The sequence below is a fragment of the Mobula hypostoma genome, chromosome X1, assembly GCF_963921235.1.
Source record: "Mobula hypostoma chromosome X1, sMobHyp1.1, whole genome shotgun sequence".
In the NCBI taxonomy this organism is placed as follows: domain Eukaryota; kingdom Metazoa; phylum Chordata; class Chondrichthyes; order Myliobatiformes; family Myliobatidae; genus Mobula; species Mobula hypostoma.
Genome location: NC_086128.1, coordinates 13814120 through 13833316, shown reverse-complemented (window position 1 = coordinate 13833316; position 19197 = coordinate 13814120). Strand labels below are relative to the sequence as shown.

At 40.3% G+C, this 19197-nt stretch overlaps 1 protein-coding gene across 5 annotated transcripts in view; it reads right to left on the bottom strand.

Annotated features, from left to right (window-relative positions):
- LOC134340248 (spermatogenesis-associated serine-rich protein 2-like) overlaps nucleotides 1–18601 on the bottom strand; it is a 126172-nt gene extending 107571 nt beyond the window's left edge. For 2 of the 5 annotated variants that reach the window (XM_063037254.1, XM_063037256.1), the window contains exons 1-2: nucleotides 18089–18601; nucleotides 17708–17884 (exon numbers count right to left, since the gene is read on the bottom strand). In XM_063037254.1, coding sequence (XP_062893324.1) covers nucleotides 17708–17732 — 25 coding nt within the window. In that variant the 5' untranslated portion in view covers nucleotides 17733–17884; nucleotides 18089–18601. The remainder of the gene's footprint in view (nucleotides 1–17707; nucleotides 17885–18088) is intronic. The other 3 variants (XM_063037255.1, XM_063037257.1, XM_063037258.1) reach the window with 3 other exon arrangements.
- Nucleotides 18602–19197: the final 596 nt, after the last annotated feature.

The window sequence follows — 19197 nt, the reverse complement described above, 5'->3', positions numbered from 1 at the left end:
GTTGTGATGACCATGTGATAAATAAAGTGAATCTGGATCACCAGATGTAGTTTGGATGGAGGTAAATACTTGAAAGATCAAGGAACTGAGGGTAATGGGGAACTGGCAAGAGAAGTGAGGTCAGTACAGATCACCATAGATCAGCCATGATCATGTTGAATGGTATGAGGGGCCTGCTTCTATTTTCTTCTGAAGCCTTTCCCCTCCATTGTGTAATTTGACCCCAACTTAAATTAATGACAATCTTGCTTTTAAAATACGCTTGCCCAACCCCCCTCCAACTCAATGCACACCCAGCGACGCCAGACTATACAATGCAAAGTTCATCATTTCTCTTTTTTCTCCTATCCTCTTTCTCCATCCCCCTCAACAGAATATTTCCTTGCCATATACGTAGAGTGCAGCTTGAACTTGTTCGGCATGCAAGTTTAGCCACAATTTTATGAAATAATTGTAACATTGTAATAATTGTAAATAATTGGTTTAAAATACTTTACAGGTTTCCTCCCACTATCCGAAGGTAGAGCGTTCCTATGAAACGGTTCGTAAGCCAGAATGTCGTAAAGCAAAGAAGCAATTACCATTTATTTATATGGGAAAATTTTGTGAGCGTTCGCAGACCCAAAAATAACCTACCAAATCATGCCAAATAACACACAAAACCTAAAATAACAGTAACATATAGTAAAAGCAGGAATGCTATGATGAATACACAGCCTATATAAAGTAGAAATACTTCTCTACAATCATTGTCGCACTGTTCACGGTAGCGAAAATCTCACGAAGTGCTCTCGGCAGAAACACGGTGCAAGCACTCTTGGCAGAAACACTCTCTCCAGTAACCTTTAAGCTATGAAGCTGCCAAATCATACCAAATAACATGTAAAAATACACAGCCTATATAAAGTAGAAATAATCTATATATAGTGTAGCAAGTGTCGGCCCAGATTAGAGGCAATCGCCTCTGATCTGGGCCGACATTTACGTGCCAGGCGGCACCTAATTAATTAGCTTGTTTATTTCTGCTTTTTTTCTTAACGATGTGCTGGGTGCGTCCCGGCTACTGCTGCATTCTCCGCGGCAATGTATCAGTCCGCGGCCCAGGGGTTGGGGTGGTGGGGCACTGGGGTGTCATCTCATCATTGTCTGTTTCCATTAGGGCAGGCAGGTCATCTTCTCCTATGTCTGCTTGCCTCGATGTTGGTCGAGGTTCATCGTCTGGTGTGCAAGGCTTAAAAAACGTCAGTATGCTTGACTGATTAGCCTCGTGCATCTTTCTATCATACAGTTCTTTGTAAGCACTCAAACCATCCTGCAAATATGCCCTAAAGCAACGTACCCTTTCAAAATTAAAGTCGTACTTTTCTGCAATTATTGCAGCGAAAATCTCATGCAGTTGCTTCACATTCAATTCCTGGACGACTTCACTTTCGGTCCGTTTGCTACTGCATTCGGTTTCGATTGTTATCCTTTCCTCTTCCAATTGCATCAGCTCTTCATCTATCAGTTCTTGGTCATGGGATGCCAAAACCTCTTCAAGATCATCTTGTCAACTTCCACAAGCCAAACTCACTGTCCTTACTTCGTTCACCACGATCGAAACGCTTAATTATATCTAGTTTTATGCTAAGTGTAACACCCTTACAAGCTCTTTTAGGCTTTTCCAATACCTTAGAACTCATCTTGCTAACAGATGCTCACAGGCACGTGTTTAAGCAATGCCGACTAGAATGTCGTTCCGAATCCAGGGGAGGAACTTGGCTGCTCGGGGCGCGTGCTGCTTTTTTTGTAACAGTGAAAACACCTTCTGTTAGCGAAAACAGGTAACTAATGTAGGTCTTTCGTAACAGCGAGGTTTCGTAAAGCGAATGTTCGAAAAGTGGGGGACACCTGTATTTCCAAACCCCTTGTCAGGCTTCTCTCGAACACACAGGGCAAGGCCGGCATTAAGGCCAGGACCAACAGGCTCTGGGATAGCTTCTTTCACCAGGCCATCTGATTTATCAATACACATTGATCTGACTGTACAGTAGCCAATTGCACATACAATCTTAGTGTTTGGGCAATATCCTCCCACATTTCCCTTCCTTATTGCTTGTACATTGAAACAGAGATGCAACAAAGATTTTTATTCCCCATGTTGTCAGATGGCTGTAAGAAATAAAATTCTAATTCTAAATCTAAAAAAAGACATTTGCCACAACATATTGTCCAAGCACCAAACACACTTCTTCATGAGCATCTGAAATTCTTCCGTGAACATTACCAAATGTTAAATTGTTTGAGGAAAGAACTGAAAGCTGATAGCATGCAAGACATCAGCAGGCTTTTGGCAAAAAGTGAATATTAAGAACACCTCTAGCAAATGAAAGGAATATTCAAGACCTTGTTCGAGGTAATTGGATCACTTTGGCTGAGTAAGCTAACAAGCATCTTGTATGCAAAATAGCCCAGGATCCTCATTTTATGAGATGTAGAGCAATACATGTCACAGTTATATTTCAAGAAGTCTGTACATTGGAAAAAAACATTGACATTATAGTTACTGAGGCCACAACCATCTTGTATGAAAGTACACTGTTGAAAATATAGAATGGTTTCACATGCGGGACAGAAAAAGGAATGACAAATCTATCTGTGGTAAAATGAAACTATATTTCACCACACCTGCAGATGATTTACAAATAGAGTCAAAGTGCATTTCATTGCTTCTCACAGGAGAGCAGCAAGCAAAACAAGCATCCAACTTTGCTAGGATTATTAACTACATTCGTAGCATTTGAGGACACCATATTTTCACTTGACAATTTGCGACCAAAGAAATGCCACATTCAAGTAAAATACACAATACTGGTTATTGCATGATATCCAGAAGGGAGTGACAACATTCATTTTGCAGCAAAACACTCAAATAACTAAGCCACTGTGTTTTGTTTGACCATATAGCTCCTGACTCACTAGATCACTTGAGTCCTGTGGTCTTTTGCAGACCAACTCCAAGAATTCTTTACAGTGTACATGTCATCACACCCATTAAGAATCAGTTCTCATCACCAACCAACAGCTGTGGAGAGAAGTAACCAAAGTGAATCCTTTCCTGGATGAGCTCCCTGATCAACTGAGCAGGGTAGCAAACAACACACCCTTACCAATCACTCCTTTGGTTCTTCCTACATTCTCCAAACTCAAGGAGTAGCCATGGGCCCCAGCTATGACTGTCTATTTGTTGGAATAGTCCATGTTCCAAGACTTCCCTGGTAGTACTCTCCAATGCTTTCTGAGCAACTTTGATGACTACATTGGCACTGCTTCATGCACCCATGCAGAGCTTGTCAATTTTATCAACTTTACTTTCAACTTCCACCCTGCCCTCAACTTCAGTTAGTCCATTTCTGACATCTCTCTCGATCTGTCTCCATCCCTGGAGACAAACTGTTTAACGACATCTTTTATAAACCTACCGATTCCCACAGCTATCCTGACTACACCTCTTCCCACCTTGTCTCCTGTAAAAATGCCTTTCTTTTTTCTCAGTTCCTTAGTCTCTGCTGCCTCTATTCTCAGGATGAAGCTTTCCTTTCTAGGACATCAGAGATGTCCTTCTTCAAAGAATGGGATTTCCCTTCCTCCACTATTGATGCTGCCCTCACCTGAATCTCCTTTATTTCCTGGACATCCACGCTCACCCCATCTTCCCACTGCCTTAACAGTGATAGAGTCCCTCTTGTCCTCACCTGCCACCTCATGAACCTCCACATCCAACAAATCATTCTCCACAACCTCCACCATCTTCAACAGGATCCTACCACCGAACACACCTTTATCTCTCCCCAACTCTCCGCAGGGATCACTGCCTCCATGATTCCCTTGTCCATTTGTCCCTCGCCACTAATCTCCCTCCTGACACTCATCCCTGCAAGCAGAAGTGCTACACCTGTACATTCACCTCCTCCCAACCTCCATTCAGGGCCCCAAACTGTCCTTCCAGCTGAGGCAACTCTACACCAGTGAATCTGCTGCTGTTGTCTATTGTATCCAGTGCAATTAAAGATAGGTAAAGGTCAACAATGAAATAGCGGATGAACTGAATAAGTATTTGTCATCGGTCTTCACGGTGGAAGACACTAGCAGTATGGTGGAAGTTCCAGGTGTCATGAAGTGTGTGAAGTTACCATTACTAGGGAGGTTTTTTGAGAAACCAAAAGGTCTGAAGGTAGACAAGTCACCAGGATCAGATGGTGTACACCCCAGAGTTCTGAAGAGGTGGCTGAAGAGATTGTGGAGGCATTAGTAATGATTTTCAAGAATCACTGGATTCTGGAATGGTTCCAGAAGACTGGAAAATTGCTAATATCACTCCACTCTTCAAGAATGAAGAGACGCAGAAGAAAAACTATAGGCCTGTTAGCCTGACCTCAGGGAGTTGGTTATCAAGGATGAGGTCTCTGTGTACTTGGAAGCACACGATAAAATAGGCCGCAGTCAGCATGGTTTCCTCAAGGGAAAATCTTGTCTGACAAACCTGTTGGAATTTTTTGAAGAAATAGCAAGCAGGATAGACAAAGGAGAATCAGTTTACTTGGATTTTCAGAAGGCCTTTGACAAGGTGCCATACGAGGTTGCTTCACAAGCTATGAGCCCATGGTATCACAGGAAAGATTTAGTATGGATAAAGCAGTGGTTGAGTGGCAGGAGGCAAACAGTGTGAATAAAGGGAGCCTTTTCTGAGTGGCTGTCGATGACTAGTGGTGTTCCACTGGGGGGGGGGCGCGGGGGTCTGTGTTGGGACCGATTCTTTTTATGTTACATGTCAATGATTTGGATGATGGAATTGATGGCTTTATTGCAAAGTTTGCAGATAATATGAAGAATAGTTTTGAGGGGCAGGTAGTTTTGAGGAAGTAGAGAGGTTATAGAAGGACTTAGATTTGGAAAATGGGCAAAGAAATGGCAGATGAATACAATATTGGGAAGTGTATGGTCATGCACTTTGGTAGAAGAAATGAAAGGGTTGACTATTTTCTAAATGGAGAGAAAATACAAAAAAAACCTGAGGTGCAAAGGCATCTGGGAGTCCTTGTGCAGGTTTCCCTAAAGGTTAGTTTGCAGGTCCAGTCTGTGGTGAGGAAGGCAAATGCGAGGTTAGCATTCATTTCAAGAGGACGAGATTATGAAAGAATGTCATGTTGAGACTTTATAAAACACTGGTGAGGCCTCACCTGGAGTACTGTGATCAGTTTTGGGGCCCTTATCTTAAAGGATGTGCTGAAACTGGAGAGGGTTACAAGGATGTGCATGAAAATGATTCCAGGATTGAATGACTTGTCATATGAAGAGTGTTTGATGGCTCTGGGCCTGTATTTACAGTAATTCAGAAGAATGAAACCTATCAAATGGTGAAAGGTCTTGTTAGAGTGTATTTGGAGATGTTCCCTATGGTGGTAGTGTCTAAGAAGACCACAGGACACAGCCTCAGAATAGAGGGGCATCCTTTTAGAACGGAGAATTTCTTTAGACTGGTGAATCTGCCGCATTCTTTGCCACAGGCAGCTATGGAGGCCAAGTCTCATGTACATTTAAGGCAGAAGTTGATAGATTCTTGATTGGTCAGGGCATGAAGGGATATAGGGAGAAGGCAGGAGATTGGGGCAGAGAGGAAAATTGGATCAGCCATGATGAAATGGTGGAGCAGACTCAATGGGCTAAGTAGCCTAATTCTGCTCCTACATCTTATGGTCTTATCTGGCAGGACTGCTGATGACTGTCATCAGTGGAAAACAAATGCATTTAGCCAGGGTGCAATTTGTTGATCCATGATCCAGTTAATAGTTTAAAGTTCTACAAAGGTGACTGAATGTCTGCATGTATGAATACACTTTCTTCTTTTCCTTTGAGTAATTACCTTATACATAAGTAACTTGTAACTATGAAAGTGGTGTTCTACTGTTCACACAGAATACCAACATTTTACATTGAATAATTCTTTCATCCAACTGTTTGTAAAAACAATACACCTCACTACTTCTAACTCAGACAAGTTTATTAACAAGATGCCCCCATGGTGGCTACAGCCAGGCGTGTAGAAGACAGACAGATTTGAGTGTACTGGATGTCCCTGAAAAGCTTTTTCTCTTGAAACTGGCTGCAAACTACTGTATCTCACCAGGGCAAGGTATTAAGATATAGTTCTGGCTCTTGGCCAGAACTGCTGTCCTGTCACACCCTCAGAACACTCCTCCTCCCCTTTTGGCTGAATGGAACCCACTGGTCTCAGGTGCCTCACCTTTTGAAAAGCAATCTGCCACTAAATTCCAGTTGCTCATGCTCTGCGCCTCCTTTATCAGAGCTGATTCTACATGGGCAGATATGATGCAGCATCTGTGCCTGCAACACAAATCTACATGAATTCAGAAGGATCAAGGTTGCTTGGATGCAGAGGCCCTGTGCTACCAGACTCATACAAGCATTCACCTAAAGCGACTGCCATCTCCTCCTTCCCTTGCTCTTTTGAAGAAGCTGCATCTCCCCTCTATACACTAGTTCTTGTTACAATGACAAAGGGTGAGGGGAAAAAAAACAAGTACATTTGTAAGCACAAAGGTTGCTACATGAAAATGAACCAGCTAGGTGTTCGCTTGAAAAAAAAGACTAGTCAGGTGAATGTGAGCAAAGGATAACTACATGTCAGACAAACATGCATAATCCTATAAGGGAGTGAGCTTTCAACAATTCCAAGAGTAAGTGGCATTCTCTCAAATATGATAAGTATTCTTTCAAATTAGTATGCATGTCACAGAAGGTCCATCACCAGCTTCAAGGATAGTCAGTAATTCCTGCCAACTTTCACTTACGAAGTACATTTATGTATGTTGGTTGTTAAAGTGTATGCTTCTCTAATGAGATACATTATGGAGTGGGGGTCATTGTTGTGTGTATTTGCAAGGTTGAGTACATTGATTTTTGTGAATCCATTTGTAGTTCCTAATTTGTTGAAGTAGGGAAATCGTTTCATTTTCACTCCCAGCCGTTTCTGGCATCTCCATGCCTGAATGCTTGAAACCACAGTGAGCATAACAGTTCTGAATTGCCTTACTGCTTATTACTCAGCAATTATCTGTGACAAAAATCACTGTTTTTCAAATACAAACACATTCAAGTTACACTATTTAAAAAATGTTTACTCTAAAGGCTGATTTATACTTGTGCGTTGAATGTACGCCGTAGCCGTGAACCCTACACAGTATCTACGCCGAACCCTACACCGTAGCCTAACGCGCACCTCTCCCAAAATATATATGCGTCGCGACGTCGCAGACCACAACAACTGTGATTGGTTCGCTTGGTAGCATTGCATGTCCTCCTACGCTGCAATAGCTTCCCATTGGGCGACTGAAGGGCAGGGAAGGAATTTTGGCTGCAATGCTTTCCATAAAGCTTTACAGACCTCCGAAATTATGGAGGACCCTGTGCTTGATGCCAGTTTGTAGCTAGCTGCTACGGTCTGTTGACTTCCACCTGAAGCTAAAACTCGGATGGTGATTGCCAGTCTCTGAGTATACTGTGCGTACACTGATGTGAAATAAATGGTTGGAGACGATGAACCAAATCGTCAAATCTACCTGCTGACATCTGAAAATATTTGATATTCATTTCCTCGTCCATGTCTCTCAGTGGCCGGACAAGCACAGAAAATTCACCCTCCTTCAGTTTCAGTCGCCATTGTTTGAAGTTTGAGTTTCTTTGTGTCGAGTTTCAACACGAAGACACTCAACACAGTGGCACAGAAACCCCACCGCCAAGTAGCGTTTTGGCGGTGAATTGCAGAGAGACAGAGACATACTAACGCACAAGTATAAATGCTCTCAACGGCGTAGGCTACGGCGCAAGCTAGTACGCACAAGTATAAATCAGCCTTTAGTGTAATGTCTAACGACCTCTCGTCAACAGTCTCCTGTCCTATTAGGCTACATAATGTTCCAAATAAACAAAGGGAATCCTGGCTATTTTCTCATTTAGTTTTTAAGGGTTGCCCCAAATTAGTGCTTGTCCCAATTAACTATATTTGCTGGCTTTGTTAATTAAAGTATTAAAATATCATAGACAAAATCTGCTGATGTTGTTTCCTTTAGGTATAGGGCTCAATGTCTAACACATTTGTACAATTTTAATGAAAACAATATTAGACAGAAATAAGGAAGCAATTTCCAACATCTAGCACAATTCAAAGGACTGCTGAACCAAAAAAAAATTTAAAAAAGTTTTTTCCTGAAAAGTTTTAAGTTGGAAAATGCAATCTACAGCTACAGTGTATAACAATTTTGTTGCTAAACTATTCCATGTGATAGATATTTAAATCCTAATTATCTACTCTACATACAAGACTAGTTTACAGTGTTACGCCAATGAACCATTAAATTTAGTCACTGTGACGTAGTAGTTCAGCCAAACTACCCACAAAAGTCAAAGAAATTGTGAGAAAGTGACCAGGTACCCAATTTTAATAATGTTACTAAGAGGAAATTATTTCCTTGCTGTTCTTCAAAATACCGACCTGCTTTAAGCAGGCTTCACTTATCCAGGTGCCTAAGAACATGGCAACCTGCTTCACAGACCATCATCCAGTCAATGATGAACCTCATCAACTGCTGCCTGAGAAGCAACAATTTGCCTATTGGAGCAATAGGTCCACAGCAGATGCCATCTCATGGGCTCTTCACTCACCCTGGAACATCTGGACAACAAAGATGCATACATCAGGATGCTCTTTATTGACTACAGCTTGGCTTTCAATACCATCATCCCCTCAAAACTAATCAAAGTTTCAGGACCTTGGCCTCAATACCTGCTTATGCAAATTGATCCTCAATTTCCTCACTTACAGACCTTAGTCAGTTCAGATTGGCACAACACCTCCTCCATGGTCTCTATTAGCACAGGTACACCACCTGGCTGCGTGCTTAGCCCTCTGGTTCTACTTGCTTTACACCTATGATGATGCGGCTAAGTACAGCTCTAATGTCACATTCAAATTTGCTGATGACACCATTGTCGTTGGCTGAATTAAGGGTGGTGATGAATCAGCATGTAGGAGGGAGATTAAAAATCTGGCTGAGTGGTGCCACAACATCAACCTCTTACTCAATGTCAGCAAGACTGAACATCTAATTATTGACTTCAGGAGGAGGAATACAGAGGTTCATGAACCAGTTCTCATTGGGGGAAAATCAGAGGTGGAGAGGGTCAGTAACTTTAAATTCTTGTGTGTCATCATTTCAGCAGATCTGCCCTGGGTCCAGCACGCAAGTGCAATTACAAAGAAAGCACAGCAGCAGTTTGCAAAAATTCAGCATGACATCTAAAACACTGACAAACATCTACTGACTGGCTGCATCACTACCTGGTTTGGAAACACCAATGTCCTTGAATGGAAAATCCTACAAAAGGTAATGGATATGGCCTAGTCCATCTTAGGTAAAGCCCTCCCCACCACTGAGCACATCTACATGAAACACTGTCACAGGAAAGCAGCATCCATCAAACACCCCCACCACCCAGGTCATGCTCTCTTCACAATGCTGCCATCAAGTAGTACAGGAGCCTCAAGACTCACGCCACCAGTTTCAGGACCAGTAAATACCCTTCAACCAAAATGGATAACGTCACGCAACTTCACCTGCCCCATCATTGAAATTTTCTGACAACCTACGGACTCACTTTCAAGGACCCTTCATCGCATGTTCTCAGTATTTATTGCTCATTTTTTTTTTATTTGGATAATTTGTTGTTTTTTTACACACTGGTTAAATGCCCAAGTTGGTGCGGTCTTTCGTTGATTCTACTATTATGGTTATTATTCTATTATGGATTTTTTGAGTATACCTGCAAAAATAAAATAAAATCACAAGGTTGTATACAGTGATAAACAGGTACTTTGATAATAAAGTTACTTCGTACTTGAACTTGGCAAATAGTGCCATGGAGTCTTTCAGGTCCATGAATAGATCTTTCCCCTTCTCTGGCAGAGACTCAAAATTGAAAATGACTTGCTTCCAATTGAGTTCTGAGGAACAGAGATGCCCACATGCAAATTCTTGTAACATGGGATGGCCATTACAGACCAGCTCCCACATCACCTTCACTTAGTTCATTGGCTCTGAGGTCCAAGATTAATGGAGACCAGGCTCTGCCATACATGCAATGTCTGACCATACCCTTTTCTTCTGCATCCTTTTTTTTTTGCATTGCCCTGCCCTGATCCTCTCCCTCCTTCGGTTCATACTTCAGTCTCCCTAGCTCTATTCTCCTCTCCCCAATAGCGAAATCTTTATTTACTTAATTCCCCCTAGATTCTACCATTCACTGACTCACACCCTTCCTGGCCTTGGGTTACCATGTATTCTGAAAGACCAAATCTGACAATATTGTCTCAGTATTGCACTGGGGCATTTACAGCACTGTGCAAAAGTCTTAGGCACATGTAAAAACGTTCTGTAAAGCAAAGATGCTTTCAAAAATAATAAGATGAAAAGCTTCTAAATATCAATAAATTACTGTAAAGAGGATTAAACAGTAAAAAACTAAATCAAATATTTGGTGTGACTACCCTTTGCCTTTAAAACTGCATCAATTCTCTGATGTACACTGTTGTGCAGTTTTGTAAGAAAATCAGCTGGTGGGTTGTTCCAATCATCTTGGAGAACTTGCCACAGTTCTTCTGCAGACTTTGGCTGTCTCCCTTGCTTCTGTCTCTCCAGGTAGTCCCAGACAACCTCGATGATGTTGAGATCAGGGCTCTGTGGAGGCCATACCATCTGCTGCAGAACTCCTTGTTCTCATTTTCATTGAAGATCATCCTTTATGATCTGGGCCATGTGTTTGGGGCCATTGTCCTGCTGCAGAATGAAGCTGGGACTGATCAGACGCCTCTCTGATGGATAAGAATCTGCTTGTACCTCTCAGCATGGAGGAGTCCATTATTTCTGACCAGATCACCATCTCCATTTGCAGAAATGCAGCCCGTAACGTGCAGGGAACCTCCAGCGTGCTTCACTGTTGCTGCAGACACTCATCCATGACGCAGTCTCCAGCTCTTCTGCGGACAAACTGCCTCCTGCTTGAGCCAAAAAAATGGACTTTTGTGTTTTTCTGCGTAGGCGAGTCTCTTGGCTTTGCTTCCACTTCAGAGGAAAGTTTTTTCACAGCAACTCTTCCACGAAGACCACTTCTGACAAGACCTGCCCGGACTGTAGAAGGGTGTACTGTACTTGGGTTCCAGTGGTTTCTGAATACAGAGCCAATAGCGGTGCTGGACAACTTCTGATTTAAAAGGGACGTCAGTCTGATGTATCTCTCGTCTGCTGTACTGTTTCCATGGCTGACCACTGCATTTCTGGTCCTCAACCTTGCTCGTTTATTTGTGCTTCTTCAGAAGAGCTTGGAGTGCAGCTTGAAACTCCCGTCTGCTGTGAACTTTTGTTTGGGAGAGGCCTTGCTGATGCAGGATGACCAGCCACCTTGTGATTTGTTGCTATGCTCACTCATGCCGTGGTGTAAGAATTGATGATCTGAAGGTTAAACTGTCACATCCTCACCTGTTAGTATAGTTGCCCTTCGCGCAGTGTGATTCCTTCTACACCTGTTTCTGTGAATCAGTTTATTTTATTCAACTCATTATGTCATTGATCATTAGCATCCTGTTTGTCATCTTTGTTTAATCATGCACTGGACCACACACATACAAAGTAATCAAGTTTTCATTTGAAAAGTGGTCTGTTACTTAATATATTACTTTAACAAAATACAAAAAAATTCTGTAACATTTAATTTTTTGGAAAATGAATGTTTGGAAATCTAAAAATGTCTCTTTTCTATTGACACTAATGCAGAAGACAATAAATAAACATCTAAAACTAAATTTAGATGAAAAATCTAAGGTTTGCACAATAGTGAATGTTCAAGTTCACTTCGTAGAACTTGAATCAACAGTCAGAGCTGATGAACAACAGCATCACCTGATACATTAGATTTCTGTAGTATTTTGACTAAATTTGACTGCAGGTTTACTGGTAAATTCATTCTCCCATAACAATTGGACAGACACATTCATAGGAAGAACTAATACAATAGTGATATATTCTGATCCTTAGTTATTGGATTTGTGATTTATCCTTGATTTTGTATGCTATTCAAATGCATTCTCTTCTAACTTCTGTCAAGACAAACTGAAGGAATGAACCCAAGCTGGCGTGAGAAGTATTTAAGGTGGAGGTAGGTAAATTTTGAAAGGACTATTGGCTAAGGGGAACTGACATAAAATGAATTGAGGTAATCATAATTCAGCCTTGATGGTACTGAACAACCACGATGGGCAAGTTTGAAGAACTAGATAGCACTTTTTCCATACTTTTTTGTGCATTAGGCACACATTTCTACTGTTTTAAAATTAGTCCGGCTGGCCACCTTTGAGTTGAGCCAACTCAATTTGAGCAAGCTTTGTGTAATGTTTCTACATTTCCAGCTTATTCTCATATCACTCTCTCTAGCTTTGGCCAGGATTTTACGCTAACAGAATCAGCCTTTTTTTGATTGAATAAATCAAAATTATTCTATTTGTGTGTTAACTTGAATGTTCCTCATTGGTATATTTGATTCATTAGGGTCATGATAATTGATGTGAATGGACAAAGCTGGATAGAAGCTATTCCTAGTTTACATGATAGCGCGTTGACCTTTAGAGTCCATGGCAATTAGAAAACAATACAATCGCCAAAGAAATCCAAGCTGCTGTTGTTTATATTGTTGTTGCTTTGTTCTGATCTATGTGAAGCCAGTAAGAAACTGGTGCAAATTTGCATTCCTGATATTCTATATTAGATTGGGTTTAATGCATCATCTGAAGAACAGCATTCCCTCGATTTTGACAATGAATTTTGACCCAAGATAATAACTTTCTTTTGCATAGATGCTGCCAAATCAGTTGAGTTTCTTCATTTCAGCACTCTATTGTTGTACTATTATTAACATAGGTTATTTGCTCTAATACTTGGAGGACTCTATCCAATCTTGTGGTTCAGAGACAGTCATGTTATCACTGAGAAGCTGATACCTGTTAAGATTTATTATTTTAATCCAATATTTTTGCTCTTTTAGAAAATAGAATAGGATTTGTGGACCTTGCATTTAAACTCAAATTGGTTTATTATTGTCAAATGCAGCGAAAAACTGTTTTGCATGCTATCCATACAGATCATCTCATTACAACAATGCATTGAGGATGTACAAGAGAAAACAGTATGAGAATGCAGAATAAATTGTTACAGTTACAGAGAATGTTCAATGCAGGCAGACAATAAAGTGCAAGGTAGATAACGAGGTACAGAGTGGTGTCAAGAGTCCAATACATCATACCAGGGGACCAAGGGACAGAAGATGTCCTTGAGCCTGGTGGTACATGCTTTCAGGCTTTTGTATGTTCTGCCCAATCTGGAAGGGGGAGGTGGGTAGGGAAAAGGAGAGATGAATGGGAGGAGTCCTTGATTATGTTGGCTCTTTTCCAAGGCAGCTTGAAGAATAGACAGTTCATGGAGGGAAGGCTGGTTTCCGTGATCTCTCTCACTCACTTCTCTTCAGGGTAAGGAAATAAAGAGGTACTTCAAGAAAAGGAAAGCAATTGTATTCAATGAGAATACAATGTTTACCTCAGCCAGAAGGAGCCATTCTACAGGAATGTACATTACATCAAAGTTCGAATTGTGAAGCAACCAGATCAAGTGTCATAAGATATTGTGGTATCTCTCATTTCATATTAGACAAATTCAAAGTTATGACAGCTTAAAGAATTCACAATTTCAATGAAGATAGAGGAGGGACGGGGAAGCACCTTGTTTAAAAATATCTTTCAGACTTTGATAACCACAAAAGCTTTGCATGTGCAATGCACTGGTTTCATCACTTATTAGCAGGTAATTACACCAGAAAATATCTAGAGGATAAGATGGTATCTCTCCCACTTTTCATAGGACTGTACAAATAATATTAATCAATTTTGAAAATAGCTACTTAAAGTTAATAAACTATTAACCAAGGAACATTAATCCAATGCAACTGAACAATTAATGAGCTAATGAAGTTCCATCCACTGTTTAAATATTACCTAAATCGAATACATTCAAGCATTTTCTGTTTTAAATGTGTTCATTTTACAGGTCAAATTTAAATAGGTCTATTTGCATCCTGCCAATTGTCAGTTTTGTTTATCTTCTTTGTGCCAAGCTAGATTGAGCTTTTCAACAGTTAATAGCAATTGCAGAGTTTTAACTTCACAAGTACAATTAAATGAAACAAACATGGTTTGGCCCATATCCCACTTCTAAACCTTTCCTATCCCAGTACCTGAGCTATATGAAGATAAGTGTTGGTTAAGGAGGCAGGATCGAAGGAGCATATTAAAAGGAGGAAAGAGAAGAGAGGGCAGTTTACAAAAAGAATTCCAGAGCCTAGGGCCTAAACAGTTGAAGGTACAACTACCAATGGTAGAGGGATTAAAGTCTAGGATTGAGCAAGAGGCCTAAATTGGATAGACCAGAAATCTTGAAGAATTGCAGGTGCAGAAAAAGTTGCCACTTTCAGGGTGCGCAAACTACAAAATATTCACGTGCTACGTGAGTTAACAAAAAAATAGGCTTGACCACGTCTTGAGCAATTTTCACTTCAATAAGCTGCTGTTATTTTTATACAACGAAATTCTAACGGACAAGTAAAAATCAACAGCTAAATAAAGTTGATTAATGATTTACCAATAGCCAGCAAGTAATCTATTGATTACTTCTGACATTAACCAGTATGTATACTGATAAAGCTGATATTGAATATATTGTTGGCAAGGATTCTAAGTTCCAATTTTCCAGACATAACCAACAGAATTCAAGCAAAATCCATAAAATCACTTGATAGCCATTTTCTGCAACTGAAGGGTGAACAAAATTTATCAAAGATTTTACAATCTGAGGCTAGACAGTACTTGAACAGTGGTTCCAACGTAGCATAAAATACCGGACTTCAATCAGGATTGAATAATGTTCAACTCATCCTGTTGTTACAATATTTTGCAAGAGTGAACATGTTAAGATCATTAGCACAAAAACTTCTTCAGTTTCAATGTAAGCTTTTTTCAAGCACCAATTTTAATTTATGATCTACATTGACAAGGTGCAGTCAAGGTAACAAATAACTATGTTTTACAGCCTTCAGGCTTGCATAAAGATAGATGCCAATATTCTCCCAGTAAAGCTTAAGTGCAGATTTGATATTAGAAGATGGTTATGGAATTCTAAAAACATTAAATGCATGCACTTTAGTTATTAAAAAATTATTAGCCTGCTTTATTTCTTTTTAGGATGTGCACAAATTGTGTATTGCACAGTGACAATGTTACAGTCAAGAAAACTAGTGGCTATAAAGCTACCAGATTTTACAAGTCGAATGAATGGATTATTGTTCAGTGGTTAGCTTATTGCAGATATGTTCTTGTATTTAATTGCAAAACACCTGACATACAAATATAAAGTTCAAATAAAAATATAGATATCCAAATATTTGTGAAGCTACCTTAGTTGAATCAGATTGTATGAGAATCACTGTGCAAATTTCTTACATAGTGGAATAACCAGTTCAATGTTAAGCAATGCTACAGTAGACCTGATGGTTATAATGATCCAATAGTGCTTTAAAAATGAAGTTGTGGACCATCACATTCCAAAAGATGGTCTCCAATTCAGCAGTGTGCATTGACAAACAGGAGCATTAAAAACCAGGAAGCTGGAGTTAAGAACAAGAATGAGACGAGTAAAGCAAGCACATGAACTATGAAAGGAAAGCTTTACGTAAATATAGTCAAAAAGTAGTTTGCGCATCACAGAAATATTTGAGCTGTGCATGAGGCTCTGCAATCAGTTGACTTTGCTACAAGTAGATAACACATTCCTTACAAAGCAGAGGGGTACTTTGTTTAAACAAACCCTCCAAATTATTTATATAAATATACCACACTATAGGTGTTAAAAAGAGAATGCCTGCTTTTTTTTAAAAACTGCACTGTATACAATTGCTGACTTTGAAAAGCAAATGTACACTCAGTGGCTACTTTATTAGGTACATCTGAACACCAGCTTGTTAATGCAAATAGCTAATCAGCCAATCACGTGGCAGCAAAAGAGCATGCAAACATGGCCAAGAGGCCCAGTTGTTGTTCAGACCAAACAACAGAATGGGAAAGAAAGGTGATCCAAGTGACTGATCGTGGAATGTGCTGGACAGGGTGGTTTGAGCATCTCAGAAAATGCTGATCTCCTGGGATTTTCACTCACATCTCTAGAGTTTACAGAGAATGGTGCGAGAAGCAATAAAGTACCCAGTCAATAGCAGTTCTGTGGGTGAAAACGCCTTGCTAATGAAGTCAGGAGAATGGCCATGCTGGTTGAAGCTGACAGGAAAGCGACAGTAAACTCAAATAATCATATGCTATAACAGTGGTGTGTAAAGGAACATCTCCGAATGCACATGTTGAACCTTGAAATGGATGGGCTACAGCAGTACAAGACCACAAACATATGCTCAGGAGCCACTTTATTAGGTATAGGAGGTACCTAATAAAGTGACCACTGATTGTAACTCGTGCTGCAAACTAATAAAGTTTAGCACTAATCAGCAAATGATCAGTAGAAACACATGCACAGTAATGAATGATGCATTCAATACACTGACCAAATTGTTAAAAGGCAATGCTTCCTTCACTGTTCATCTTCCAGCTTCTCGGTAGTTCATCACTTTCTGTTGCAGTCATATAACCAGTCATTACACAAGAAATCATCTTTTTGACAAAAAAAATTACTTAACTAGGTGCCAAAACAGAATGGAAAAGGATGAAATAACAGGATAATATTCCCACCAAAAGAAAAATGGAGGAGGAAAAAAAAAGTGTTTTAAAAAATCTGCCGTTTTCTAAGGTACATCTTCTGGACCAGTATCACCTGTGCTGGCATGAAATGCAAGAGCCTTGAAATCTTGATCCAATCACCCTTCTCAACCATTTAGCCTCATGTGTCAGTACTCACCCCCCACTACTTCCACTGCCTAAAAGACTTGTGATATTTGTTGCCTTTGTATTTTTTAAGTCTAAATTCATTAGTCTTGCAAGGTCAGCTGACTTATTTGCTATTTATTCCCAGCACAAAGTCTTTCTTACAAACTGCAGTTTACTATTTCTACACTGAACTTAACATTTGTAATGAATACAGCGACTAGAACTTCCTCTATTAGTGAGCCAATATGCTGATTCAAAAAACTTTTGAGCATAGGGTCTAACTGCTCTACAAATTGCGCTCTCAAAAAATTCTCCTGTCGATAATATACACCCAGAGTCTTTCCCTTCCAAGCTTGAGAAACTGAAGTTTGTCAAAATTCGTTAACTGAATGGAGTAACAACACCTCCAAATCAAAGAGCTGTACTTCTGAAATAATCTTAAACTCATTTCTGGAAAATAACTCTTTTCATATAGTAAATTAATGTGACAATAAACAGATGGTGCTTTTAGAAAGCGGATTTAATACAAAATGACCAGGTACTTTTGAAGATGACTAATTTGAAGGGGAAAAAAAACAGATAAATTAGTATTAGAGAAATGCACGTCTTTTATTCCTTTAAACTCACCTTTTTGATTCTGCTTTTTAGCCATTGCCGTTTTGTTTCTTTAAAGTATGTAGCAAGCGAGTTCGACTTACTAAGCGAGAGCTCAATAACCACCCTTTCAAGTCTTCCAAGCAGAAGATGCAGCTTCCGTTAATAAGTCCCTTCCTCTCAGTAGCGCTTCTGAAACGTCTTGGAAACCTTGCAAATCGGCAATAATCAATCAGATCATTTGTGTCTTATCTATTACAGGCTGTCAGGAAATTTTTGCAGGATTAATGAACACACCCGTCTTTAGTTCTCTTGCGATCAGATTAGAACATTTAAAGCAACCTAATAGCCACGCAAGTGTTTTACAAGAGAGAGATAGAGAGACAAACAACAGGGACAACTGAATCTAATTACCAGAAGGGGTTGTGTCACAAACACAGCCTTTCTTCTTGGGGGGCGATTCTGCAGAGGGCCCAGTGGGCAGTCAGTACTTTGTGTCTTTTTGTCTTACAAAGACCCCGACTCCCAACAAATGAAGCTTCCAGTTAGTCGCCAGCTTCCCGTTACTCGCCAGCTTCCCTTCTTCGTCTTCAATTGCTTTCTTTCATTTTCCACATCAGCTAGTTTAGAAGGGAACCTTTAGGGTCTCTTTCTGCCGGTTCCCCCCACTTAATTAAAACAGCCAGGTGGTCAGTCAGCCTGATCTCAACAGGGCTATCTTGCAGTCTCAGAGAATCTAAGCCGAATTTTCTTGAAAAACTCACTCACCCAACTGGTGATCTTCCAATTGTTGAGGCTAAAAAAAATGCATTAAATCATTCATTTAATTTGAATTCTAAAGACGTGAACCTTCCTCTGGACAACCAACACCAGAAGCACTTCTCAGTATGGGACTCGCAACAAGCAAGGAAAAAACTCTCAGCAACTCGGCTACACAGCTCACTCCCCATACGTCACTTCCGGTTGATGGGACAAACCATTGGCGAGAATAGCCGAGTGGTTCCGAAGTTGAAAGAGAGAGAGAGGGAAGGATGGCGAGGTAGGTTTCGTTAAAGTGATGAGGGTGGAGAAAGACTTCCAATGCCAAAACACAGAATCAAATTGATTTGAATTTAGTTGGATGTAGCCTCATTTAATCACTCTTTCGTATGCTTCTTTTCAAAATCTGCGTTACTTATGTAAAACGTAAGTATTAAATAGATAGTACTTAAAACAATTGCAAGATAGGAAACAAGCCACTTCGTCAGTTGCTGTAAGGATCTAGAAAGTTCAAGAATGTTGAATTCTATATATTTTCTGGAACATTTTCGTGACTAGACACCAACTCATCCAAGGATAGGGATGATATTTTGGGATACGTTTTTCTTCGTCTCTTTTGAGATAAACAGGAAATCAACCTTATTTTTGATACACAGTTGAAGATGTCCACGCTGCCTTCAGCCAGTGTGTGGCCGTTCTGAGGGAGAGCAGCACCACCTGCCGGGACCAAACCCACTCACTTTTCCCAAGGTACCAAGTGGGAA